The sequence below is a fragment of the Myotis lucifugus genome, unplaced genomic scaffold, assembly GCF_000147115.1.
Source record: "Myotis lucifugus unplaced genomic scaffold, Myoluc2.0 scaffold_100, whole genome shotgun sequence".
NCBI classification, from domain to species: Eukaryota; Metazoa; Chordata; class Mammalia; order Chiroptera; family Vespertilionidae; genus Myotis; species Myotis lucifugus.
Window position 1 is genome coordinate 3,728,465 of NW_005871148.1, and position 24,611 is coordinate 3,753,075.

General features: G+C 38.8%; 1 protein-coding gene across 5 annotated transcripts; it reads left to right on the plus strand.

Moving 5' to 3' along the window:
- Nucleotides 1–5,847: 5,847 nt before the first annotated feature.
- NOL11 (nucleolar protein 11) lies at nucleotides 5,848–23,624 on the plus strand. 5 transcript variants are annotated; one of them, XM_014458897.2, is made up of 19 exons: nucleotides 5,849–6,109; nucleotides 7,708–7,821; nucleotides 7,940–7,996; nucleotides 9,069–9,217; nucleotides 11,677–11,734; nucleotides 12,050–12,194; nucleotides 13,818–14,006; nucleotides 15,741–15,817; nucleotides 17,606–17,624; nucleotides 17,867–17,971; nucleotides 18,423–18,505; nucleotides 19,682–19,756; nucleotides 20,180–20,364; nucleotides 20,516–20,641; nucleotides 20,791–21,021; nucleotides 21,618–21,696; nucleotides 22,494–22,586; nucleotides 23,054–23,161; nucleotides 23,325–23,624. In XM_014458897.2, the coding sequence occupies exons 1-19, from the start codon at nucleotides 5,969–5,971 to the stop codon at nucleotides 23,439–23,441; spliced, it is 2,151 nt and encodes a 716-aa protein (XP_014314383.1). In that variant the 5' UTR covers nucleotides 5,849–5,968; the 3' UTR covers nucleotides 23,442–23,624. The 5 variants fall into 5 exon arrangements, with proteins under 5 accessions (XP_023612751.1, XP_023612752.1, XP_014314383.1 ...); XM_023756983.1 differs by lacking the exon at nucleotides 17,867–17,971 and having other exon boundaries at nucleotides 5,848–6,109; nucleotides 17,606–17,729; nucleotides 22,530–22,586; XM_006092438.3 differs by lacking the exon at nucleotides 17,867–17,971 and having other exon boundaries at nucleotides 17,606–17,729.
- The last annotated feature ends 987 nt before the right edge of the window (nucleotides 23,625–24,611 follow it).

The window sequence follows — 24,611 nt, forward strand, 5'->3', positions numbered from 1 at the left end:
TTGCATAATGTTTTCAACATTCATGTTACAGCATGCATCAGACATTTTAAAGGCTTATTTTATGGGGGAGGGTATATCTGATAAGCCCAATAAACACAGTTGCTCTCCTGTGTTACGTGAGAAAACTATAATGCTGTGTACTGTTGGGCAAATCACTTCATCTTTCTGAGCCTTCATTTCTTCAAGTATAACCACACCAGCCATAACAGGTAGCATGTAGCCCTGGCCGGTGTGGCTCAGTTGGTTGGGCTTCATCCCATGCACCTGGTTCCATTCCCGGTCAAGGGCACATGCCCGGGTTGCAGGCTCAATCTTCTGGTGGCGGGGGGAGGGAGGCGGTTGGTGTTGCACTCTCACATCAATGTTTCCCTTCCTCTCTAAAAATCAGTAAATGATTCTTTAAACAAACAGGTGGCATATATTCTATCTCAGTGACAAGCATGTAAAAATAGGATTGCCACTTGGTGATGAAAGCTGAGGCTGAGGAGCCATGAGAGAAGAGAGGTCACAGACACTCGGAAACCAAAGCTCCGTGAGGCAGGATGGCCATTCCCTAGACATGATGCTCCTTTTATTTTGAGTTTATTTTGAGTGAGTCTTTTGCTTTCAACCGCAGGAGGTCGCTAAAAACAGTTGGGAAGTAGGTTAAAATGTCCCTTCTAGAAACAAATTTGCCAAAGGAAACAAATAAAAGAAATGCAAATTTTTAGATCCTTCCTAGGATTCCAGCGAATATTAATAACATCCCAAGGAGAAAGAACAATGTTTCAAGAAAAGAGCTGGACACATGAAGTCAGACCAGCAAAACTTGCTTCATTTTCATGCATGCAAATTGTCAAATAATTAGGTTTTTCTCCTGTAGAGCTTGGATGGTTTTAAAAAAAAAAAGTTAATTCAGAATATCTGGTGGATCGATAGTGTGTTATATTAGGTTCTTTTTTCAAATATATTTTTATTGATTTCAGAGAGGAAGGGAGAAGGAGAGGGAAAGGGAGAGGAGAAGGAGAAGGAGAGGAAGAGGAAAAAGGAGAGGGGAAGGGAGAGAGAGAGGGGGAGGGAGAGGGAGAGGAAGAGGGGGAGGGAGAGAGGGGGAGGGAAGAGGGAGAGGGAGAGGGAGAGAGAAATATCAATGATGAGAGAGAGTCATTGATCAGCTGCCTCCTGCACAACCCCTACTGGGGATTGCAACCAGGCATGTACCCTGACCTGGAATCAAACTGTGATCTCCTGGTTCATAGGTTGACGCTCAACCAATGAGCCACACTGGCCAGGCTATATTAGATTCTTTTGAGCAACATATCCTGTCATTGTCAGAATATAAAAATGTCAAAAACTTCTCTTTTTTCTGATATGCTTGGTCTTATTTACATCTAAATGAAAAACAAAAAACAAAAAACTTTTTAGTATAAGACACCTTCCCCAACCTGATGAATGGTTTTTGAGACAGATCTGAAATATACACAAAAGTTTCACTAGAAAGGCCAACATTTTGCAAAGCCTTGTGGGTAGGGTTGCCAGATTTAGCAAATAAAAATACAGGATGCCAGGTTGAATTTAATTCCAGATAAGCAATGGATAATTGCATGGGATATACTTGCACTAAAGAATTACGTTATCTGAAATTCAAATTGGACTGGGCATTCTGTATTTTATTTCGCAACCCTACTTGTGGGTCAGGTAAGGATTTGATCTTGTTCACCCTGAGAACAAGTTATTAAAAGGCTGTGAGCAAGGAGTGGCACAATCACATTAGAATTCTGATCAGCTCGTACTGGCTACACGTTGGAAGGGAGCAAAGCAGAGAAGCAGGGAGACAAGGAAGCGATTACAGGGTCCAAGTAAGAGGAGGGGGGTAGGCCTGAGGGGTGGCAGTGGAGAAGGAGAGAGGAGGACAGGTTGAGCTATATTTAGACGATAAAGTCAACAACACTTGGAACCTAGGCCTTCCCCACTGTTTTAAATTCCTTCCATGTGGATGACTAGTTGTCCAAACTCCTGAAGATTGTTCGGTTCTGTGGGCACTATACTCATCTAAAACTCCTCAGCCCCATCTTTTCTTGCACTTCCCTATTCTGTTACAATTAAATCAAGTGCTTGTTTGACCTCAAATTTCAAATACACTCGTTTGGTTTTGGAGCTCATTGACAGGGTGCTAGCCTTAGACTGAGATGTATACCCGATTGGGACAAAGGAGCTTAGATGCTTCCTCTAACTCTGATTTTTTGCTGAGGGGAAACCATCTTTATTTCGAGGTGTCTTTATTTCTGAGTTCCAATAATATTGTTCAACTTATTGCTGCGGTCTCCACATTTGCATCAAGGATGTTTTGAAACCGTGTGATTTCATTCATATGCAAAACATAAAACAAAAACGAAAGAAAATAAAACGAAAACAAACTCATAGATACAGACCACAGATTGGAGGTTACCAGACAGGAGGAAGAGTGGGGAGAGGCCAAAATAGGTAAAGGGGGTCAAATGGACGGAACCTAGACTTTGGGTGGTGAGCACGCTATAGTATACATAGATATCAAATTATAATGTTGTACACCTGAAACTTACATAATGTTATTAATCAGTATTATACCCATTAAAAATAAGTAAATAAAATAAGCGCAATATCTGCGAGGCACAGTAAAGCAAAGCATAATAAAACAAGGTGTGCCTGTTTACATAATATTTTTCCAACCCTGGCCCCTGGTTTTAGTCTTAGCTTTGCAATTAAACATAACAAATGGTAAAAAAAAAAAAATGTTTTGATATTCTAAAACTGGAAAACATATCTCAGAGAATCTTAGACCTTATTGAAGAACCACCACAACTTCATATACTATGAAGTCGTGGTGGAATATATGTGCGCCAGCCATTCTCTTTGAGAACGGTCCTTCTAGAAATGTTCCTTTGGCAAAGCACTTACTATATCCCACTCAGGCACGCCACCAACTGTCAACCTTCCATGAAATGTCCATAATGGGGAACGTTCTCCCCTTTGAATATGGGCAGGCATCCTTTCCTACCCATTATATAATTAGACTTGTTCCTTGTATATTTATCACCTGATTCTATTCTAGGAATTGAATGTGAGAGGCGATATCTTCCCCTGTCTTCACAGCTAGGCAGCCAAGCAGCATAAACATGGCAAACAATCCAGCCAGAACGCCCACTGCTCACAGTGAAATGCATAGGGCCACAGCTGCCTTTGAAGACCAGCCCTTAAACAGCTCTCAGGAGTGACAAAGAGCCAGGCCCTCTCTCACATCGATGTTTCTCTCTCTCTCCCTCTCCCTTCCTCTTTCTCTAAAATCAATAAAAGCATGTCCTTGGATGAGGATTAACAAAACAACAACAAAAAAAGAAAAGAAAAGAGCCAGGCCCTGTTCTTGCTCATTGACCTTCACTGATACATCTTGGAAGTGGAATAGTTTGCTCCACTCTGATCTTAGGCCCGTTGCTGAAGACTCCTAGTTCCCTTGTTACAGCTGGTGACCTTCCAAAAAGGAGTGCACTCTTCTTGCCCTAGCCGGTTTGGCTCAGTAGATAGAGCATCAGCCTGCGGACTGAAGGATCCCAGGTTCGATTCTGGTCAAGGGCACATGCCTGGGTTGCAGGCTCGATTCGCAGTGTGGGGCTTGTAGGAGGCAGCCAACCAATGATTCTCTCTCATCATTGATGTTTCTATCTCTCTCCCTTTCCCTTCCTCTCTGAAATCAATAAAAATATTTTTTTTAAAAAAGACTGCACTCTCCTTGAATAGTTTACCAAACTTAGACTCAAATTTTTTTAGACTCAAATATTTTTTAGACTCAAATTTACAGACGAATATACAAGTACAGTTCCAGCTTTCTTAGTACGTCTTACTTTGTCCTAATGGTTTAAGCCCACATCCTATTTATTATAATGGCTTGCCATAGAAATGTGATTTTATTTAACAAAAATGCATTAAACGCTTTATATGGATCAGATACAATTACTGGTGCCATGAATACCATAATGTAATGTGATTCATTCTGTTACACAGCACACTGTTACCGAGTGCCTACTAATTGCTAGGAAATGGGGATGCATCGGTGCATACGACCGACAGAGGCCCCTTCAGAAGCTTGCTGGGAGAGCCTAGGTGAGTGAGCAAGCAAATAAAATAATTACTAACTGTGCTAAAAAGGAGATAAATCCATTGCTGAGTTAAGAGAATGATGGACTGTTTTAGACAAGGTAGACCAGAAGGCCTCTCTGATGGTATCCTCATTATCTCTCACCTGGATAACTACAATCACTGTAATAGCCTTGGAATAAAGCTTGCTGCTTGTACCACAGTCATTTGCACTTGCTTTGAGAGTGCTCTTGCCTCAGCTAATCACATGATTAGCTCCCTCTTCTCCTTCATGTCGTTACTTAAAAGTCACCCTCTCATAAAGGCCTCCAATAGCTATCCTAACTAAAATATCCTTTTCTTGCTGCACAATGGAGCTGTCCATAAGCTATATCACATGTCATAACACAATGGATTGAATGCAGACGCAGATGTGGGAATCCGGTTACCTTTTATTAAGCCAGACATTAAAGAGATTTGCAAAAATGTACAATAATGTCACTCTTCTCACTAAATTATTTTTAAAATTGTCTTTCATAAAAATGTTACTCATGTTAACATGAAATGAGATTATTCTCATTTTGTAAATGAGAATAAATCCATATTTTTAATTCCTTGGTTTTAATTTCCAATATAGTAAATATCTACAGATATAACCCATATAAACAAAAGCTCTTCATGTGCCTCAATAAATTTTAAGTGTATAAAGGATTCTTGAAATTACAAAGTTTACGAATCCCTGTTTTAAAGTCTTCAAGCCAAAGAAGAAGGAATGCACAAATTCAATATTATGAGTGAGCTTCCACTGTTGACTCCTTAGTCCCACAGGAGGTCACGGTTTGATTCCCTTCAGGGCACATGCCCGGGTTGCGGGCCTGATCCCCAGTAGGGGGTGTGTGGGAGGCAGCTGATGGATGATTCTCTCTCATCATTGATCTTCCTTCCTTTCTTTCTTCCTTTCTTTTTTATTGATTTCAGAAAAGAAGGGAGAGGGAGAGAAAGATAGAAACATCAATGTTTTCCTGATGGGCTGCCTCCCGCACGCCCCCTCCTGGAGATCGAGCCCGCAACCCATGCACGTGCCCTTGACAGGTATTGAACCCGAGACCCTTCAGCCGACCTGACGCTCTATCCACTGAGCCAACCTGGCTGGGGCCTCATCATTGAGGTTTCTATCTCTCTCGCCCTCTCCCTTCCTCTCTGAAATGAATAAAATATTTTTTTTAAAAGACAACAGCCAACACAATAGCGGCCCAGTGTGAGTAAACCAAAACTGTATCTATTTTTTGACATGCCACAGAATTTCAGTAGATGATGTGAGCCATGAGATGAAAAGGTTGACAGTCACTGAGCTGGAGATTTCCTCCGCCTGCTGCTCAGAGAAGTGACAGCCTGGGAGGCCTGAAAGGCAGCGGAGACTGGTGGGTTCTGAGAAGCTGGGGGATTAGGTATCTCATTTAGGTACAGCAGCACGTTATTAAGAATTTATCTACACTGTTCCGTTAGGTCGTGGTAGGAATTCGATTAGAGTAAAAATATAAATATATAATTTACATTCGGACACTTGCCACGCCCACCCTCCAGCCTCCCAAGTCCGCAGCTCATTAAAGCACCGCGGACTCCCAACAGGTACGAGTTTCCCCGTCCCTTCTCCCAACAGGAGTACATCCGGGACTCGCTGGGGCGTGGCCTGGGAGGTGGATTCTCACGCGAACTCCAGGCCCCGCCCACTCCACGCAGCACACGCGTAAGAGGTCGCAGGCTCCGAGGGCCCATTTCTCTTTTGGTGCCTTCCCGTCAATTCCGACTCCTAGTTCTCGCGAGAGAAAGCGCGAAGCCTGCCGGGAAGGATGCGCGGCGGTCCCTAGGTTTGCCCAAGATGGCAGCCCTGGAGGAGGAATTCACGTTGTCTGCGGTACCCTTGGGTGCCGGGCCTGACGGACTCTTAGGCGTGGAGCAGTGCGACAAAACAGACCAGTTCTTAATAACCGACGGCGGCAGGACCGTCATCCTCTATAAGGTGAGGCCGATAGGACCGTCATCCTCTCTGAGGGGAGGGCGATGGGACCGGAGCGCCCCGCTGCTGTCTCGCCCATTGCTGAGCGCGGAGCCCGAGCCTTGGGTCTCTCACAGCTTCAGGAAAAAAATGGGTCGAGCGGGGTTAGCGGAAAGCCAGCTCGGCTCCTCCGGAATGCTGACGGAAGGCTAGAATTCGGTTTGGTGGTTTTCCTGGAGAGAGAGGCATGTTCTGAGTTGCACGCTGCAAAGCGTCTAAGAGTGCACGTGGACCGGACTCGGAAAGGAAAGGAAGCCTGTGCGTTTGCTGAGTCCCCGGAGGGAGATGGCCTTGCAACCCCCTTCCTGGGGTCTCTGTCACCCCTCTGCCCCCTGAAGTGTCGGAACGGGGACCAGTCGGGTGGGAGAGGGTGACGGACATGGTGGGAACTGGTTTATGCCTATGTCCATGCACTTAGCCCCTCGGGGGGAAAGTTTTGTGGATTTTTATTTTTTATTTTTTTTGCTTCCTTAGTATCTTGATGGGAACCTTGATTGCGAGAAATCTGTTGCCACCTAACTCCACGCTGTAAATCCTGGGGTTGAGTCTGGGGAAATCTACACGCCCCGCCCCCTTTTCATCCTAAAGCCTGAAGGCACAGCTTTTAAGCAGCTTTATTTTTACTGATCGCGTAATTTTTTTTTTCCTGGGTCGCAGAATATAGTTTTCCGTGTGTTTGAGAAGCTAGGTAATTTGAGGTTTTGGGAACAAGTTGCAAACAGTTTCCAAGCTATTTGCTTGTTTTGACTCTTCTGATGACACCGTTGGTTTTCACCTGAGCTGTCAAGTGGACTTGAAATTTTGCAATTCCTGCATAGGAACATAATGGCTGTTAGCTACTCCTGCTTAATTTCCCATGCTTCTGTTCAAAGGCACAATGGGATAATTTTTTTTAATGTACTGTTGTTTATATTTTCATTTTAACTACTTTGTAAAAGTTTTTAATATTTTTAGTTGTGGGAAAATACACATGATAAAATTAACTGTCTTAGCCGAAACCGGTTTGGCTCAGTGGATAGAGCGTATTAAATTAAGTGCATTCACCTTGCTGGGCAGCCATTCCGGTCAAGGGCATGTACCTGGGTTGCGGGCACATCCCCAGTGGGAGATGTGCAGGAGGCAGCTGATCGATGTTTCTCTCTCATCGATGTTTCTAGCTCTCTATCTCTCTCCCTTCCTCTCTGTAGAAAATCAATAAAATATATTTTAAAAAAAAAAATTAACTGTCTTAAACCATCTTTTTAAAGCATACAGTTCAGGGTATTAAATTAAGTGCATTCACCTTGCTGGGCAGCCATCACCACCATCCATGTCTGGAAAACTCTTTTCATGGTGCAAATATGAAACTTCGTACCTATTGAGCAATGACTGCCCATTCTCCCAGCCCCGGCGGCCACCATTCACTCTCTCTGTCTGAGGTGGAATCATACCGTATTTGTCTTTTTGTGACTTTTTTTTTTTTTATGTAGGAAATCTTTTGAATACTATCATTTTAACTATAAACTTGATTGCTTTTATAGTCAGAAACTGGCTTTTTAAATATTGTATGTTAATTTTACTAGGTTTCAGATCAGAAACCTTTGGGGAGCTGGTCAGTGAAACAAGGTCAAGTTATAACGTGTCCAGCTGTGTGCAACTTTCAAACTGGAGAATATATTGTTGTACACGATAGCAAGGTGAGTTTTAAAACTTTTATATACATATAAAACACAACGTGTTCATTTATTAACTTCGTGTTTATTATATGTAAACGAGCATTGAGATACTTTTCTTACTTATATGTTTTAATTTAAGGTTTTGAGATTATGGACTAATGAAGATGTAAACCTGGATAAAGTATTTAAAGCTACAGTAAGTCTTTGGATTTTCCAGCATATTTATTAGCTTATTGGCGAGATGGAATAATTTGTATTGTTGTAGCAGGTTGTTTATCTTAGTGCATCTGTGAATGTGAGCACAAAGCTTATAATTAGTTTCTCATTCTAGTTCTCTTACATGGCTCAGTTTATGAGTTGATGTTACAAAATATAAACTTCCTTATCCCATGAGGTTAAGGATTTAAATACCTCCTGAATGGTACATTTGTAGTTATTTCCATGAGTTTAGATGTTTGTGGTGTGTCCCTTGTGAGAACAGCTTCACTGTGCCTTTCTTAAAATAGGTAAAATAAACCCTGCAAATTTCGTGCATGTTATATTTTGAGAGTGGCACATAATGCATTGAAAAAGAACTGTGACTAACTGCCTTTTTTACTAATGACCTAAAGTGTGTTAAATAACTTCTTACTTATAAAATGAGTATCTCAAATTAGGTTAATCTAGAAAGTTCCTTCTATTTCTAAATATCTAACTCTAATTATAATTGGCACATTTTAGAAGTAGCTCATAATAGAGCTGATTCAGATATAAATGGCAGTTGTTGCCTGAACCCTTGAAACGTCTAGCCTGCTGACTGTGCTGTTCCCTGGTTCTAGGCTTTCCATTTACCTTGCAGTGACATGGTCCTGAATTTTATGCAGTGGGATTAACTTCTTTTCTTGGGCTTGCAGGCTATGATTGTAATTATGGCATCAGTCTTTAGCTCCAGAATCGCTTATTAGTGGCTCTCTTTGTACTGCTCCCTACCTCCAGTTTTGGCTGTAGCCTAACCTCCAGTATTCACAATGGAAGGATAAACTAAAAATGAATAAAAATTATTACTTAAGGGGGAGAGCAGGGAACAGGGTAGACAGATAGGAGCAAAAGTTAGACTTCTGTATGTAATTTATGTTGTAGATTTGACTTTGAAACCATACATAATTATAAAACAATTGAATCAAAATGAAAACATCAGTTCTTAAAAATAAGCCTTCTCTAAATGTCTTTATTCTATTAGATGGCAATTGGTTTAGAATAAAAATTAAAATATTCTTATGTTCTTGTAGTTATCAGCTGAGGTATATAGAATACTTTCGATACCAGGGACAGAACCCTTGGTGTTATTCAAGGAAGGTGCCGTTCGTGGTTTAGAGGCCTTGCTTGCAGAGCCCCAGCAGAAAATTGAAACTGTTATCTCTGATGAAGAAGTGATTAAGTAAGTTCTAATACTTTTAAGTGAATTTTTACCAAAATGAAAAGGCACTTTGCATGTTTTTTTTATAACGCTGATTGCTTTGTTAAAAAGCATTTTGGTTAGCCCTGGCTGGGAGGTTCAGCTGGTTGGAGTGTCGTCCTGTGCACCGAAAGGTCTTGGGCACATACCCAGGTTGTGGGTTCCATTCCCAGCTGGGGCGTGTACAGGAGACAACCAATCGATGTTTCACATCAATGTTTTTCTCTCTCCCTTCCTCACTCTTTCTAAAATCAATGAAAACATATCCTCAGGTGAGGATTTTTTTCAGAAATTTTTTTTAGTTTTGAACATAGTAAAAGCCTAATTAAAAACCACTTATAAAACGTTGGCTGCAATAACATACCTCAAAACCCTCTAGGGCAGTGGTTCTCAACCTTCCTAATGCCGCGACCCTTTAATACAGTTCCTCATGTTGTGGTGACCCCCAATTTCACCCTTACAAATTGAACATAATTAAAGCATAGTGATTAATCACAAAAACAATATGTGATTATATATGTGTTTTCCGATGGTCTTAGGCGACCCCTGTGAAAGGGTCGTTCGACCCCCCAAAGGGGTCACAACCCACAGGTTGAGAACCGCTGCTCTAGGGTGATAGATGACTGAGGAAACTAAGATCATATGAGTCTGTTCTGATGACAGAAAACTGGATAGTCAGTTATTTGAAGATGAAGTGGGTAATCTCACACCAAAATAATCTTTGTTTCTGTCATATTGCCTTGACTGCCATAGTTAGAACCCTTGCCCCTGAGGAAATGTGCAGCTTGTTAGTGAAATGATAGTGTTTTGAGCCCATCTGCTTTCCCAGATCCTGGAACAAAATCAAGAAAATGAATCACCCAAATGATAGCAGGAAATATCATGATTTCATCTCTTTCCACTCCCCATTATTTTATCACATTTCCTGTTCAGTTAACTTGCTCTCCAGGTCCACCTGAATCAAACTTTCTAAAAGTCAAAGCAAAGCCCTGTACTTAGTGAACAGTGTGGACAATGACCAGTTAGCTCTATCTTGGACTTCCCTTGAAGTGTGAGCAACTGGGAAAAAAATATAGGTAGAGGATTTGGGTTAATAGCCATTTTGCGAGAAACTGGCCATGCAGTCTTGGTTACAAGCCCTTTTCACACTCCTGTGCCTAAGTTCCCACTGTCACTTTAAGAAGGCAGTTGAGATGCTAATGTTTTTCTCCGAATGCTAGTCCCAAAAAATTACTCTCAAAAAGGGAGGGGGTCCTTAGCTGGTTTGATTCTGTGGTTAGAGTGATGGCCTGCAGACTGAAGGGTCCTGGATTTGATTCCAATCAAGGGCAAGTACCTCAGTTGCAGACTTGATCCCCAGCCCTGTTTGGGGCATGTGTGGGAGGCAACCAATCAATGTGTTTCTCTCATATTGATGATGTTCTCTCCTTCCCCCTCCCTTATACTCCTCTAAAAAAAAATCAATGGAAGCTGCTGGCATTGCTCAGTGGTTGAGCATCGACCTATGAACCAGGAGGTTACTGTTTGATTCCCAGTCAGACCACATGCCCAGGTTGTGGGCTCCATTCCCAGTAGGGGGTGTGCAGGAGGCAGCCATTCGGTGTTTCACTGTCAGGTGCATGTTTCTCTCTCTCTCTCTCTCTCTTCCTCTCTGAAACCAATAATAAAAATATATTTATAAATAAGTAAAATTTAAAAATCAGTAGAAAAATAACCTCAAGTGAGGATTAACCAAAAAAGGGGGGGCGAGAAGAGTAGAGGCACCAATAAATTTGGGAAACACATCATAGTGTCACACCCTACCCTACGCCCTTGTAAACTTTATAACTCACATTATTATCTTTAAGACTGGGAAGTTCAGCAACTTGTATTTAATCCACAGACGCATTTGACAGAGAAATACCTACTAATTCTTTCTGGTATATACAGGGTGGGGCAAATGTAGGTTTACAGTTGTTCATATGAAAAATAATACAATAATAATATTAAGAGTAACTCTTGTGCCCTAACCGGTTTGGCTCAGTGGATAGAGCGTCGGCCTGCGGACTGAAGGGTCCCGGGTTCGATTCCAGTCAGGGGCATGTACCTTGGTTGCGGGCACATCCCCAGTAGCGGGTGTGCAGGAGGCAGCTGATCGATGTTTCTCTCTCATCGATGTTTCTAACTCTCTATCCCTCTCCCTTCTTCTCTGTAAAAAAATCAATAAAATATATATATAAAAAAAAAAAAGAGTAACTCTTGTGTTTCTTATACCCACAATTGTAAACCTACATTTGCCCCACCCTGTATTTTGGAAAACTGAATTAAGTGTTCTCTGATGTCTTTCTCTCTCTCTCTCTCTAAAAAACATATAAAAGATATTTTCTTAAATTTAGATTGATGGTATGTTTCTCTCAACTGGTGATTTGGCATTTTATACTTTTTATTTTTTATTTTTTTAGGTGGACAAAGTTTTTCATGGTATTTAGGCATCCTGCCTTAATCTTTATTACTGAAAAAGTAAGTGAGATCTCTAATTCCTGGGCCATGGTATATAACATTTTAAAATCACTTAATTACTTTTAAAACTAAAATAGCACTTTAGTATTTCTGTCAGAAGATTATGTATTTTGTATCTTTTAAATACTAAAGAGTCTACTGGCTATATTTCTACGTTTAACTGAAGTATTTTATAACATTTAAATTTAATTAGACAATAGGTTTTTAAGCACCCATTAAAGTAATTAGAATGGGGTAACATGGTTTTAACATTTAAATATAGTTGGTTGAAATGAGAGTATTTCAAAAATAAAATAACTTTTTTTTTTTTTGCAGCATGGAAATTACTTCGCTTATGTACAAAAGTTTAACTCAAGTGTTGTAAGCAAATATACCCTCTTACTTGGACAAGAAGAAAAATCTGTTATACAGAGTTTTACTGCATCTTTGTGTCGTAAATTCATTTCTTTGATGTCATTAAGTAAGTATTTTTCTTTGAATTTACTGTGACTGTAAGTAGAGGAATATTACAGGATAGTACTTGTTTTTGCAGTTTTCTGCTGTAGCACTTCCCATTGCATGCTTCCTTACAAGCATTTATACCTTCCCTTTTTGCACTTTGCCATGTCTGGTCAAGCTTAAGTCATTGGTTCTCTGCAGGTAAATGTTATGTCTTTAAATTTATCATAAGCAGTAAGTGATAGTATAACACTAACAAAAAAGGAAAAATCACTTTAATCTTTATCATGATAAGGCCAGGTTCTTTGATATAATAATTACTGAACCATAAAATATCTAAGATTGTTACTAAATGGCCCTCCATTTCTTTTTTCCCCAGTCTTGAGACTTAGTGTGCCCTTCTTTGAATGGAGGCAGGTGGGTTAAAGGAGACTAACAAAGCACTCCAGGCCTAAGCCAACCAGTGTTTTACATATTACTTTAATGCCTTGGAGTGTACCTGTTTATAATGGTGTAAGGATAGCCCCAGTCATGCCTAGGGGGGTGGAAACTAATGCTATACTCTACCTCTATCCTTTTTGGCTTCTTTTGAAGTTGTTTTGAGAAGGTTAAGGGAGGAAAAAAACAAGAGCAATATTTAGAGAACACATGTATTATCACAAACATCTTTGTGAAGTTTTTTAGTTTGCAAATGTTTTCAGTAGCTATTAATAAAAATGCTTCATTTATCATTTCTAGGTCATTGGAATCTGCTTAATGCCTTTGCTTGACAGGGACTGGTTTTCTTAAAGTTTAACCTATAGGGCATAGTTATTGTTAAATAGAAGTTTGCAAGTTATATTTGAGCTTATTGAACATTAAAGTAGGGATTCTGAACCACAGGGTCCTAAAAATCTTTCTATAACATATCTAAAACCACATGGAATTGCTAAAATTTAGTTGACATACAAAAAAATAGCAATTTCCTATGGTTTTCAGGGTGATGAGGTAACAAATGTGATGCATAAACCAGAATGCTAATTTATTCCTAATGAGAGATACAGTGGGGCCTTGACTTACGAGTTTAATTCGTTCCGTGACGGAGCTCGTAACTCAAATTACTCGTATGTCAAATCAATTTTCACCATTACAATGAATTGAATGCTGGGCTGATGTTGTGGCGTTCACTGTTACGTTTGCTGCGCCAGCTAGCGGTGGGGTATCTGAAGCTGGCTCCTAACCCGAATTTTAGCTCACAACTCAAAGCAAAAAATCGGCCGAGAGACGGCTCGTATCTCGAAAAACTCGTTAATCGGGACACTCATAAGTCAAGGCCCCACTGTATATCCTTTCAGTGACTAGATTTTCTGTATCCCTGACAATCTCCTGTCATATTTTATTACAGGTATTTACAGTTTTGATTTCTTGGCTATTATGACATTTCTTATGAAAATTTTTATTAATGATACTCCTCCCTTAATTTTAAATTTGTAATATGTTCTTTAAGTGAAAGCAAAGAGTGATGTGATTGGTACATTTGTTTATTTTTCTGGTTGGATCCTGTATCAAAATTGATAAAATCTTATAAACAACCTAGTACATACATTTAACTATTATAAATTTGTTCTTTATCCAATATTGAACAACAGATACTTGTTTTCAACAGGCTCAGATGGATGTATATATGAAACCTTGATACCAATACATCCGAGTGACCCAGAAAAAAATCAACATCAGAGGGTAGTTAGATCACTGTTGCTCAAGACTGTCGTGTCTGGAAATGCTCGAAATGCACTCAGTGTCCTGGATCAAGATCACGTAGCAGTCCTAGGACCATCGCTACCAGCTTCTAAGGGTAACTAAAAGCAAATCAATTAGAAGTCCTTTGGATTCTTCCTTCACAGTGTACCTATAGGACTTTGACTTTCATCTTGCATTTGTTAATCTTTCAAAAACATTTCCTTGCATCACTACTTTGCTCATGACTCATGTCTTTTTTTTTTTTTTAAATATATTTTATTGATTTTTTTACAGAGAAGAAGGGAGAGGGATAGAGAGCTAGAAACATTGATGAGAGAGATCGATCAGCTGCCTTCTGCACGCCCCCCACTGGGGATGTGCCCGCAACCAGGGTACATGCCCCTGACTGGAATCGAACCCGGGACCCTTGAGTCCGCAGGCCGACGCTCTATCCACTGAGCCAAACCGGTTCGGCTCATGTCTTAAAGAAATAAAAACTGCAGGTGTCAATGCCAACCCATGGGCATTTGAAACATTGGTAAGCCTTACCTAGAGCATTAAATTCATAGCTTGGCCACATTTACACAGAATAGAAATCCACTGGACTTGGACAGCTTGAAATTTGGGGACTGCTATGCTTTTTCATTTCTGTCACTTCAGAGCAGGATTCTCATCATCACCTTACCCCAAACACCCCTGCACACACACAGACTTAGAGTCTATCATGAAAGACCCAGTTATTCCTGGCCAGTGCAAGATTGGGGTCTCTCCACCTATACTATAAAACTCAGAATCTGTTGTGTATCACTCAGGTCTACTCACACTAGACCCATTCACCTTTCCCGGTCTCTTCTCCTAACTTCACAGCAAGAACCCTCTGCTTTATTCAGGCCAGGCTCCCTGTTGACTATAAACTTGATATGCCCATCCTCACCGGTGTACTTTGTTAAGTTCCTCCTACTTACAGGCACTACCAGTGATAGCATGGCTATGTGCCAGACATTTTACTTAAATTATCTCATTATTTGTATCATGTTACCTTCCAACAAACTTTTGAGAAAAAGTACACTTATCATCCCTATTTCACAAGTCAGGAAACTTAGGTGTTAGGTAATTAAGGCGTGAACTAGGATTCAGCCCAAGCAGGTTGACTCTAATATGCCATGTACCTCACCCCTCTTAAGTCCTGGCTCTTAACCATTTTACTATGCTGTGCTTCTCTCTCTCAACCCCCCTCCTTCCTCTTTCTGGTTCATGCTCTACGCAGCAAAAAAACCAGTAACCACTGTTAGAGTTGTATCTTAACCTGAGATATCATAGAGACCTTTCCATACCAGCATATTGTTATTATTAAGACTTTAGCCCCAGCCAGCTTGGTTCAGTGGATAGAGCGTCAGCCTGCGGACTGAAGGGTCCCAGGTTCGATTCCAGTCAAGGGCACATGCCTGGGTTGCGGGCTTAATCCCCAGTAGGGGTGTGCAGGAGGCAGCTGATCAGTGATTCTCTCTCATCATTGATGTTTTATCTATCTCTCCCTCTCCCTTCCTCTCTGAAATCAATAAAGAAATATATATATTTTAAAAAGACTTTATATTTTTGGGCAATTGAAGGTTTATAGCAAAATTGAGGGAGAAGTACACAGATAACTTATATATGCGCTGCCCCCACACATGTGCATTCTTCTTTTCATGAGGTGTAATTCCTTTAAATTTTGGTGGCAATCACTGTTGTCCTTACTCAATAAAGCAAAACTTGTGTGTTTAACTATGACTCATCCCTTGTCCCTCCCACAAGGCATCATATATTTATTTATTCTTGGGACTATTCTGAATTTCTCTTTTTTTCACAGAATGCCTCTCCATATGGAACACAAAATTTCAAACACTGCAGATTTCAAAAGAATTACCACAAGGTACCAGTGGTCAAGTAAGTTTTTGCACTTGGGAATTTTTTCAAGTTATTTTTGTGCCTAATGAAGAGACCTCTTTGTTCTAAATATTTTTTTAACCTGAAAGATTATATTTAATTTGGTTGTTTTACTAGTTTTCCTTATGTAAGACTAAATTATAGCTAGTTTTAGATCAGGGAGAACAATTAACTAGTCATTAAATTATTTTGGATTTTAGCTGCTCTTTGGTTTGGTCTTTTTTTTTTTCTTAAATTGATTTCAGAGAGGAAGAGAGAGTGAGAGGGAGATAGAAACATCAATAATGAAGGAGAGCCATTGATCTGCTGCCTCCTGCATGTGCCACACTGGGGATCAAGCCCACAACCCAGGCATGTGCCCTGACTGGGAACCAAACCATGATCTCCTGGTTCATAGGTCAAAGCCCAATCACTGAGCCATGCCTGCTAGGCTGGTTTTGTCTTTTTACTTTTGTATTTTGAACTATACCCTTTTATAGTTCTTTTTTTTAACATATCTCTGTTACATGTTAGTTTTCGTAATAACTTGGTCTGTTAGGTTTATGTTAAACATTATTATGGAATTACATAAGAATACTTTAAGAGCCCTGACTGGTTTGGCTCAGTGGATAGAGCGTCGGCCTGTGGACTGAAGGGTCCCAGGTTCGATTCCGGTCAAGGGCATGTACTTGGTTGTGGGCACATCCCCAGTGGCGGGTGTGCAGGAGGCAGCTGATCGATGTTTCTCTCTCATCAATGTTTCTAACTCTCTATCCCTCTCCCTTTCTCTCTGTAAAAATCAATAAAATATATTTAAAAAGAATACTTTAAGAGCCCAGCTGGCATGACTCAGTGGTTGAGCATCAACCCCCAGGAGGTCAGGGTTTGATTCCCAGTCAGGGCACATGCCCAATTTGTGGGCTCAATCAACAGTGTGGGGCATGCAGGAGGCAGCCGATCAATGATTCTCTCTCATCATTGATGTTTCTATCTCTCTCTCCCTCCCCCTTCCTCTCTGAAATCAAGAAAAATAAACTTTTTGAAAAATTCTTAAAGAATTAACAATTTAGCAAACTAGACTAAACTTCCAGAGGCTCAGGGGTCCTTGTCTGTTTTGTTCTCTGTTGTGTCTTCACTGTCTAGCAAAGGTGCTCAATGAATGTTAGTTGTTTAGTAAGTGATTATTTATATGTAACTCAAGATAATAGGATTTATTGATAATTGTAATTCTAGAATGAGGAAACTATATTTCTCAGCATACAATTTAATTCTAGTTTATTTAAAAAAATAATTTTAACAAAATTAACCACTCACAATTTCACTACTTTAACAAACTTAGTTTTGATTTTCATGTTCCCATGAGTTTTTTGTTGATATACACATTTTTACAATTTTATAATTCGAATCATTAGATTCTATTAAATTCTGTCCTTTTTACTTAGTACATCTTACAGTGTGCCCATGTTACAGTTGCCTTGGTAATATTTATCATGTTAATAGATGTGTAATAGTGACAATGTTAATTTTAAATACTTAACGTATAATATCAGTCAGATTTTTATGAGTCAAGAGTATCTTTTAAATTTTATGCATCATTCAGACATCGGCAAAAGTAAGAACTATGTAAACCTACCCAATTAATAAGTTGTACATGGGATTGTTCTGAAAAGTTGCTTAACTTTATCATGTCCTTTTGTGTTCTATTAAGATGGCTCACACCATAAATTATTGTTATAAATTATATGACTTTGTTGAATCAGATCATAGAAGTGGGAAAAAATGATTACATTTTTATAACTTTTTTTGTAGCTTTGGTATTATGGGGAACATTTATTTATGCTACATGGAAAAATTCTAACTGTGATTCCATACAAGTGTGAAATGTCATCATTAGCAGGTGCTCTTGGAAAACTCAAGCATGGTCAAGATCCAGGTAGGAACTTACTAGTTTGTTTGATTAATATAAACAGCCATCAATTTATAGAGTCTGTTCTTAATGTTTTTTTTTTTAATATATTTTATTGATTTTTCACAGAGCGGAAGGGAGAGAGATAGAGAGTTAGAAAGAACATTTATTTATGCTACATGGAAAAATTCTAACTGTGATTCCATACAAGTGTGAAATGTCATCATTAGCAGGTGCTCTTGGAAAACTCAAGCATGGTCAAGATCCAGGTAGGAACTTACTAGTTTGTTTGATTAATATAAACAGCCATCAATTTATAGAGTCTGTTCTTAATGTTGAAATTTGCCACTGATTATTGGCATTTCCTTATCCGGGAACAGTCCACATTGCAGGTATTGCCACAGGCTTAAGAGCTACACTGTGGTTTTGAACATCAGTGTTCTTCTGACTTTTGGGGCAAGGGGAGAGTTCCCCAGACAAAATCATGAATACCTCTACCCTCCTTGGTTTACCACCAGTCTCATCTGTTGGCTTAATGTTGCTGGACACATAGCCTTTTAATATACTGTGACGTATTTACCTGGGTTTATCGGTAAAATTAAATGGACAAGCCTCTCTTAAATTGTGCATAAGTGGTGGTTGTTTTTTCTTTGATTGTTTGGTTGAGTAAATACCATAGGTCAAAGAATGCTAGAAATTGTGTATTTTTTATTTTCTTAGGCACTCAGACCATGCCTCATTTTGTAAATTGGGAAACCTCTCAGGGACTTGGATCCCAGAACGCAGAGCCATCAAAGAGAATTGTAAGTTTGGTCATTGAAATACAAATATTAATGCAAATATTATAAAATGGGAAAAGGCTGAATTATTTTAATGATTTGTATCTGTACAGCTCTTACAGCTTTGATTTTAATGATGGGGCAGTTTAAAATATATTTTTATTAATTTCAGAGAGGCAGGGAGAGGGAGGGAGAGAGAGAGAAACATCAATGATGTGAGAGAATCATTGATCGGCTGTCTCCTACATACCCCTACTGGGGACCTAGCCCACAACCAGGTCATGTGCCCTGACTGGGAATCGAACCGCAATCTCTTGGTTCATAGGTCAACGCTCAACCACTGAGCCACACCGTAGGGCATGATGGGGCAATTTAAATCTTGAACTCAATAACCCTACAGCCTTTATCCAAAACTGACACATGTTATCTAGTAGTTAATTTTCATGGGCATGTTTTTAGGTAAGATCCAGGTGTGAAAATGGACCAATTCGCAATTAGTAAAATACCTTCCTGAGTATAAAGGTTTTATTTTATGTTTAAAACACAAAAAACTGCCCTGACCAGATAGCTCAATTAGTTAGAACATCATCCCTATGGATTACATTCATAGGCCAAAGTTGTGGGTTCAAACCGTGGACAACGTACATACAAGTGTCAACCAGTGAAGGCATAAATGAGTGGAACAACAAATCAATCCCCATCTCTATCTGACCCCCTCCCCCATCCTTCCCCTCTTGCCCCCTCTCCCTACCTCTCTCTCTCTAAAATCAATAAATAAATTTTTAAAAAATTTTTTAATAAAAAAAATCTTAAAAGTATTAGACATTTTGCCCTAACCGGTTTGGCTCAGTGGATAGAGCGTTAGCCTGCGAACTCAGGGGTCCCAGGTTTGATTCCGGTCAAGGGCATGTACCTTGGTTGCGGGCATATCCCCAGTAGGGGGTGTCCGGAGGCAGCTGATCGATGTTTCTCTCTCATCGATGTTTCTAACTCTCTATCCCTCTCCCTTCCTCTTTGAAAAAAAAAAAGTTAAAAGCTTAAATAAACCAACTTTTCACTATAACAAAATTAAATTATTAAAAAAAACTTTGTGATTAGAACATAAGTTTGCTAGTCTCTTTGGGATGTTTTATATTCTTCTAAATGTATATTGGAATTTTTAAATTATTTTGAGATCCTAATCAATTTACTTAATTATAGTTAAGGAGAAGGAAAATTGAAGCAAGTGTACAGCCAGAAGTTCCAGGATCCCAGCAACTTTTATCAACCATAAAGGTAAATGAAAAAATATTAGAAATAAGAAAAGTCAAGTGGTTAAAAGAAATCCTACTTACTTTTCATTCTATCTTATTTTTATAATCATTTTTATAGCTATAGCTAACCTAACACTTGTATAGTACCTTAAGATTTTCAGTGACCCAATATTTTGGCTTATTTGACTTGCTAAGCATTTTGTGTGATGGTGGTGCTCTCATCAGTATCTCATTCAGCTTTGCATTGAATATTTGTAATTTATCCTCTTAAAGATTTTTATTTCTAAACCCTTGAATTTTTTTTTCTTTGCCATTTGTCTTTGTGCAGCAAATTGTCAAGTCCATGCCGTTAGTGACTTAAGAAAATGTTGAGCTAGGGAACCTTTAAGTTCAGAGTGACATTTATTAATGTACCAGACTGAACTCTTTAAATCTGCCCTTTCAGAAAGATTCAGAAAAACACATTGAAATGGAACTACGTAAATTTTTGGCTATTAAGCGGACACCTGACTTTCATACTGTTATTGGGGACATAGTAATAGGACTTCTGGGAAGATGTAAAACAGAACCATCATTTTATCCTCGGAACTCTCTGATGCAGCTTATCCAGATGCATGTGCTTTCTTACAGGTAAACGTTTGCACACCAAACTTTACGTGCATACCTTTTTTTTACCTTGTTTCTTATAGTTCTAATTTCCATGCTCTGAAAAACCTTATAAATTATTTGCAGTTGAAATTTTTCTTAATATATAAAGATGATACATGTTTTCTTTTCTTAGCTTGTGCCCAGGCTTAATGGAAGTTGCATTAGAAAAGACAGATGTACAGATGTTGCAGCTCTGTCTTCAGCAGTTCCCTGACATTCCTGAAGCAGTCACCTGTGCTTGCTTAAAAATGTTCTTGAGGTAAGTTATAAGCCAGTGGTCCCCTTCTTTCACTGCATTTTTAATCTATTGTGTTGTTTGATTTCTAAAACTGAATGCTTAGAAAATGAAAAATTTTCCACTAAGTTCAAAGAGCGATAAGACTTAATTTCTTTCAATTAACATGATAGCATTGGTGATGACAGTCTTCAAGAAACAGATGTTAATATGGAGTCAGTTTCTGACTACAGTGATGCTGTACAAGAAGAGCAGATGGAAGAGCAAACGGGAATTCTTCAAAATGGCTTCAATCCTGAAGAAGATAATTGTGATAACTGTGATAAAGAGTTAAGTGAAAAGCCTCAGAACACAATAGAGGAGACCACTTCGTGCCCTGTAATACCAAAAAGAGCAGCTCTCCTGTATCCTTTGAAATAGTTTTCTTTGTATTGTCTCTTTTGGGGGGTATAGTCAAATGCCAAGCAATAACTAAGGAATGATTAGATAATTTAAAGTGATTTTTAAAAATTGATTTTAAGGGGGTGGGGAGAGAGAAACAAACACCTCGACTTGTTCCACTTATTTATGTATTCATTGGTTGATTCTTGTATGTGCCCTGACCAGGGACCAAACTGGCAACCTTGGTCTATTGGGCCAACACTAATGAACTGACCAAAAACCCAGGGTGGGTTTTGTTGTTATTGTTGTTGTTTGTTTGTTTGTTTTTCAGGGGTTTTTTTAGTTCCTGCTTGAAAATGGATTACATTCATTGCTATGCTGAAACAACTTAGTTAAATGTGTTTTCTTATGTCAGAAGCTATACTCTTCAATTCTAAAGTTGGTATTCTGAGTAAATACCACTCTCTAGTGATTAGGAGGATGTTCAGTGGTAGAACTCTTCTAGAAAAGTAAAACTTCCATATAAATATTTAAAAATTACTGGGAAAGGGAATTATTCATACTTTTAGTAGAAAAGGCTTTATTTATTGGTATAAGATTTTCCTTTATTCCTAAGTAGAAATGCAGTTCTTCATTCAGCATATAGTGAAACATTTCTTCTGCCTCATTTGAAAGACATCCCAGCACAACATATCACTGTGAGTGTTTTTATAAATCCTATAGAATTTTACTTCTGGTTTAAATTTGCACCTTCACTCCAACCAGCTTTTAGGGCATTCAAAGGGATATCAGCTTCATTCATGTGAATAAGAGGTTCCACAGCCCTCATTGTGAAAATTGTGCCTAGGAGATCAGAGAGATTTTTGGTTGGCAGACGTTGACATGGTCCTGGTGCCAACCCTGAAGGCAGGTTAATCCATCTCAGTCAGCGGTTCTCAACCTGTGGGTTGCGACCCCTTTGGGGGTCGAATGACCCTTTCGCAGGGGTCGCCTAAGACCATCTGAAAACACATATATAATTACATATTGTTTTTGTGATTGATCACTATGCTTTATGTTCAATTTGTAACAATGAAAATACATCCTGCATATCAGATATTTACATTATGATTCATAACAGTAGCAAAATTACAGTTATGAAGTAGCAACGAAAATAATTTTATGGTTGGGGATCACCACAACATGAGGAACTGTATTAAAGGGTCATGGCATTAGGAAGATTGAGAACCACTGATCTAAGTTATACACTATTAAAAAAATTGCCCAAAGAAGGATTCTCTCTTCTCTACTTATTATTTGTAAATAAACTCCCTACCCACCCCTCCCAAACCAGATGATCTCATTGATGGCAGGGACTGCAGTTTTATTTATTTTTGTGTCATTAGATAGTAAAATTCAGTAGCCTCTTAAAATTCCTTTCAGTCTCTGTTAGCTTTCCATATAGAGAACATATTTCTATCCAAGTGATAAATTGTCCTTTTTTCCCCCCACCCAGCTATTTCTCCAGTATTTGTATTTTCTTTATTTGAAGTGTAGTGAAAATGCTACTATGACTCTTCCTGGAATGCACCCTCCAACCCTAAACCAGGTGAGATCATTTTTTAATTTTTATTCGGTGCTGGGGAAAGTCTGTTTATTTCGTTTATATATAGTGTCAGAACCTCGAATTCAGTAACTGATTTCTCCTTGTCTCTTAGTCCATATGAACTTTCTTCCTCAACCTGGGTTGCAGGTTTGATTCCCTCCAGCCCTGGTTGGGCACTGCAGGAGGCAGCCAATGAATGTGTCTCTTTCACATCTATGTTTCTCTCTCTCCCTCTCTCACTTCCACTCTCTGAAAATCAATGGGGAAAAATATTCTCAGGTGAGGATTTTTAAAAAAAGGCATAAAAGAGACTTTTTATATTGTTTAGAATTCTTTTATCTCTAAACTAAAATTATCAGGTATTTGTAAGGAGGAGTTATAACTGTTTGATATAATCATGGATATTAGGAAATGAATCAACCTAAAATTAAATTTAAAATCTTAATTTTTATTTTCCTGTTTACTTTCAGATTATGGATTGGATATGCCTACTTCTAGATGCTAATTTTACTGTTGTGGTAATGATACCAGAAGCCAAAAGTCTACTGTTAAGTCTTTACAAGTTTGTGAAATCTCAGGTGTGTGATAATTTGATCTATACTGAATTCATTTTGTACCCAAGTATCACCTGAATTAAAATTTATTCTTAAACTTTTTTCTTGAAATAGTTATAAGTAATAATTGAGGGCTTGTTCATATGTAGAGTGATAGTAAAAGTTATTCTGAAACTTTTTTCTCTAGATATGCATTTGTTCCGAGCTCAACAAGATTGAAGTAAGTTTTCGTGAGCTACAGAAATTGAATCAAGAAAAGAATAATAGAGAATTATATTCAATTGAAGTGCTGGAACTCTTCTGATATTACCAGTTCTCTTTCATAGACGTTTTATGAAGCTCTTTAAAAGTGAATTCTTCCTACTCATCCAGGCAAGAGATGTGTTTTGTCTGTGACTGTCTTTCAGTGACAAGAGAAATATGTCAGAGTACCTAGACCATCACTTACTGATGCTCCTAGGGTGGACTGGAGGTCTCATGCGAACCTATCCTGAAACTTTTAAAAAATATGTAACTGAGCTAATTTTAAGTAAACTTATTTGTGATACTTATAAAAGTCTAATTTCTTTTGATACTTATAAAAGTCTAATTTCTTACCGTATGTTTTAAATAGTTCTTTTATTTAAAAAATCAGCATTGAAACACTGATTCTAGGAAGAATGTAATGTTGTCAGTGTCAGAAGCTGTCCCGGCTCCTCTGTGCTCATAGCCGACAGCAGCAGTCAGTTCCACACTCAGGGTGGGGAACCATGCTTGCAGAGGCAGGGGCTTATCTTCTGCCATTTTTTACTGTTTTTGTTTTTGTTAATCCTCACCCGAGGATATTTTTTCCATTGATTTTTAGGAGAGTGAAAGGGACAGGGAGAGACAGAAACATCAATGTGAGAGAGACACATCGATTTGTTGCCTCCCACGAGTGGCACGAGTGGCCCCAGGGATCGAACCTGCAACCGAAGTACGTGAAAATGATCAGAATCAAATTCAGGACCTTTCAGTTCGAGGGCCAATGCGCCAACCACTGAGAAAAACAGGCGAGGGCAATTTTTTCCTGTTCTTTATGTACTTCCACTCACCTTGTCTTCCTACCCAGGCATTGAGCAATACCTCTTTCTACACATTATCTCTCAGATTACCTCCATGATTAGTTGATAATTTAGGTTATAAAAACATTACTAGATAGTAAAAAATAAATAGTTTAAAAGGTTGATTGACATAGAATTTCTCATTTTAACTCTTTGGATTTAGGCCAAATGAATGGTTTTATTTAGAAGAAATGGAGACTTTTGTTTCTTAAAAATAAACTCAAGTTTATTTTTGTTAAAAATGAAATCACTTTCAGGTGATGAATTTAGTTTCCCAAAAGTAACTTGAAACTTTTCTGAGCCATGAAAGTCTCTGTTGAGTAAATACTTTTGAAACATTTACTTGAAGGGTTACAATATATATATTTAAATTTTCCTATAAATTGTAGTAC

Excerpts from the sequence above, each read along its gene's own strand:
- NOL11 (XM_006092438.3), top strand. The coding sequence starts at position 5,969 with ATGGCAGCCCTGGAGGAGGAATTCACGTTGTCTGCGGTACCCTTGGGT. Across the intron at positions 21,022-21,617 it reads CCAAAAAGAGCAGCTCTCCT|AAATGCAGTTCTTCATTCAG; the intron begins GTATCCTTTGAA and ends ATTCCTAAGTAG. Across the intron at positions 22,587-23,053 it reads ACCCTCCAACCCTAAACCAG|ATTATGGATTGGATATGCCT; the intron begins GTGAGATCATTT and ends GTTTACTTTCAG.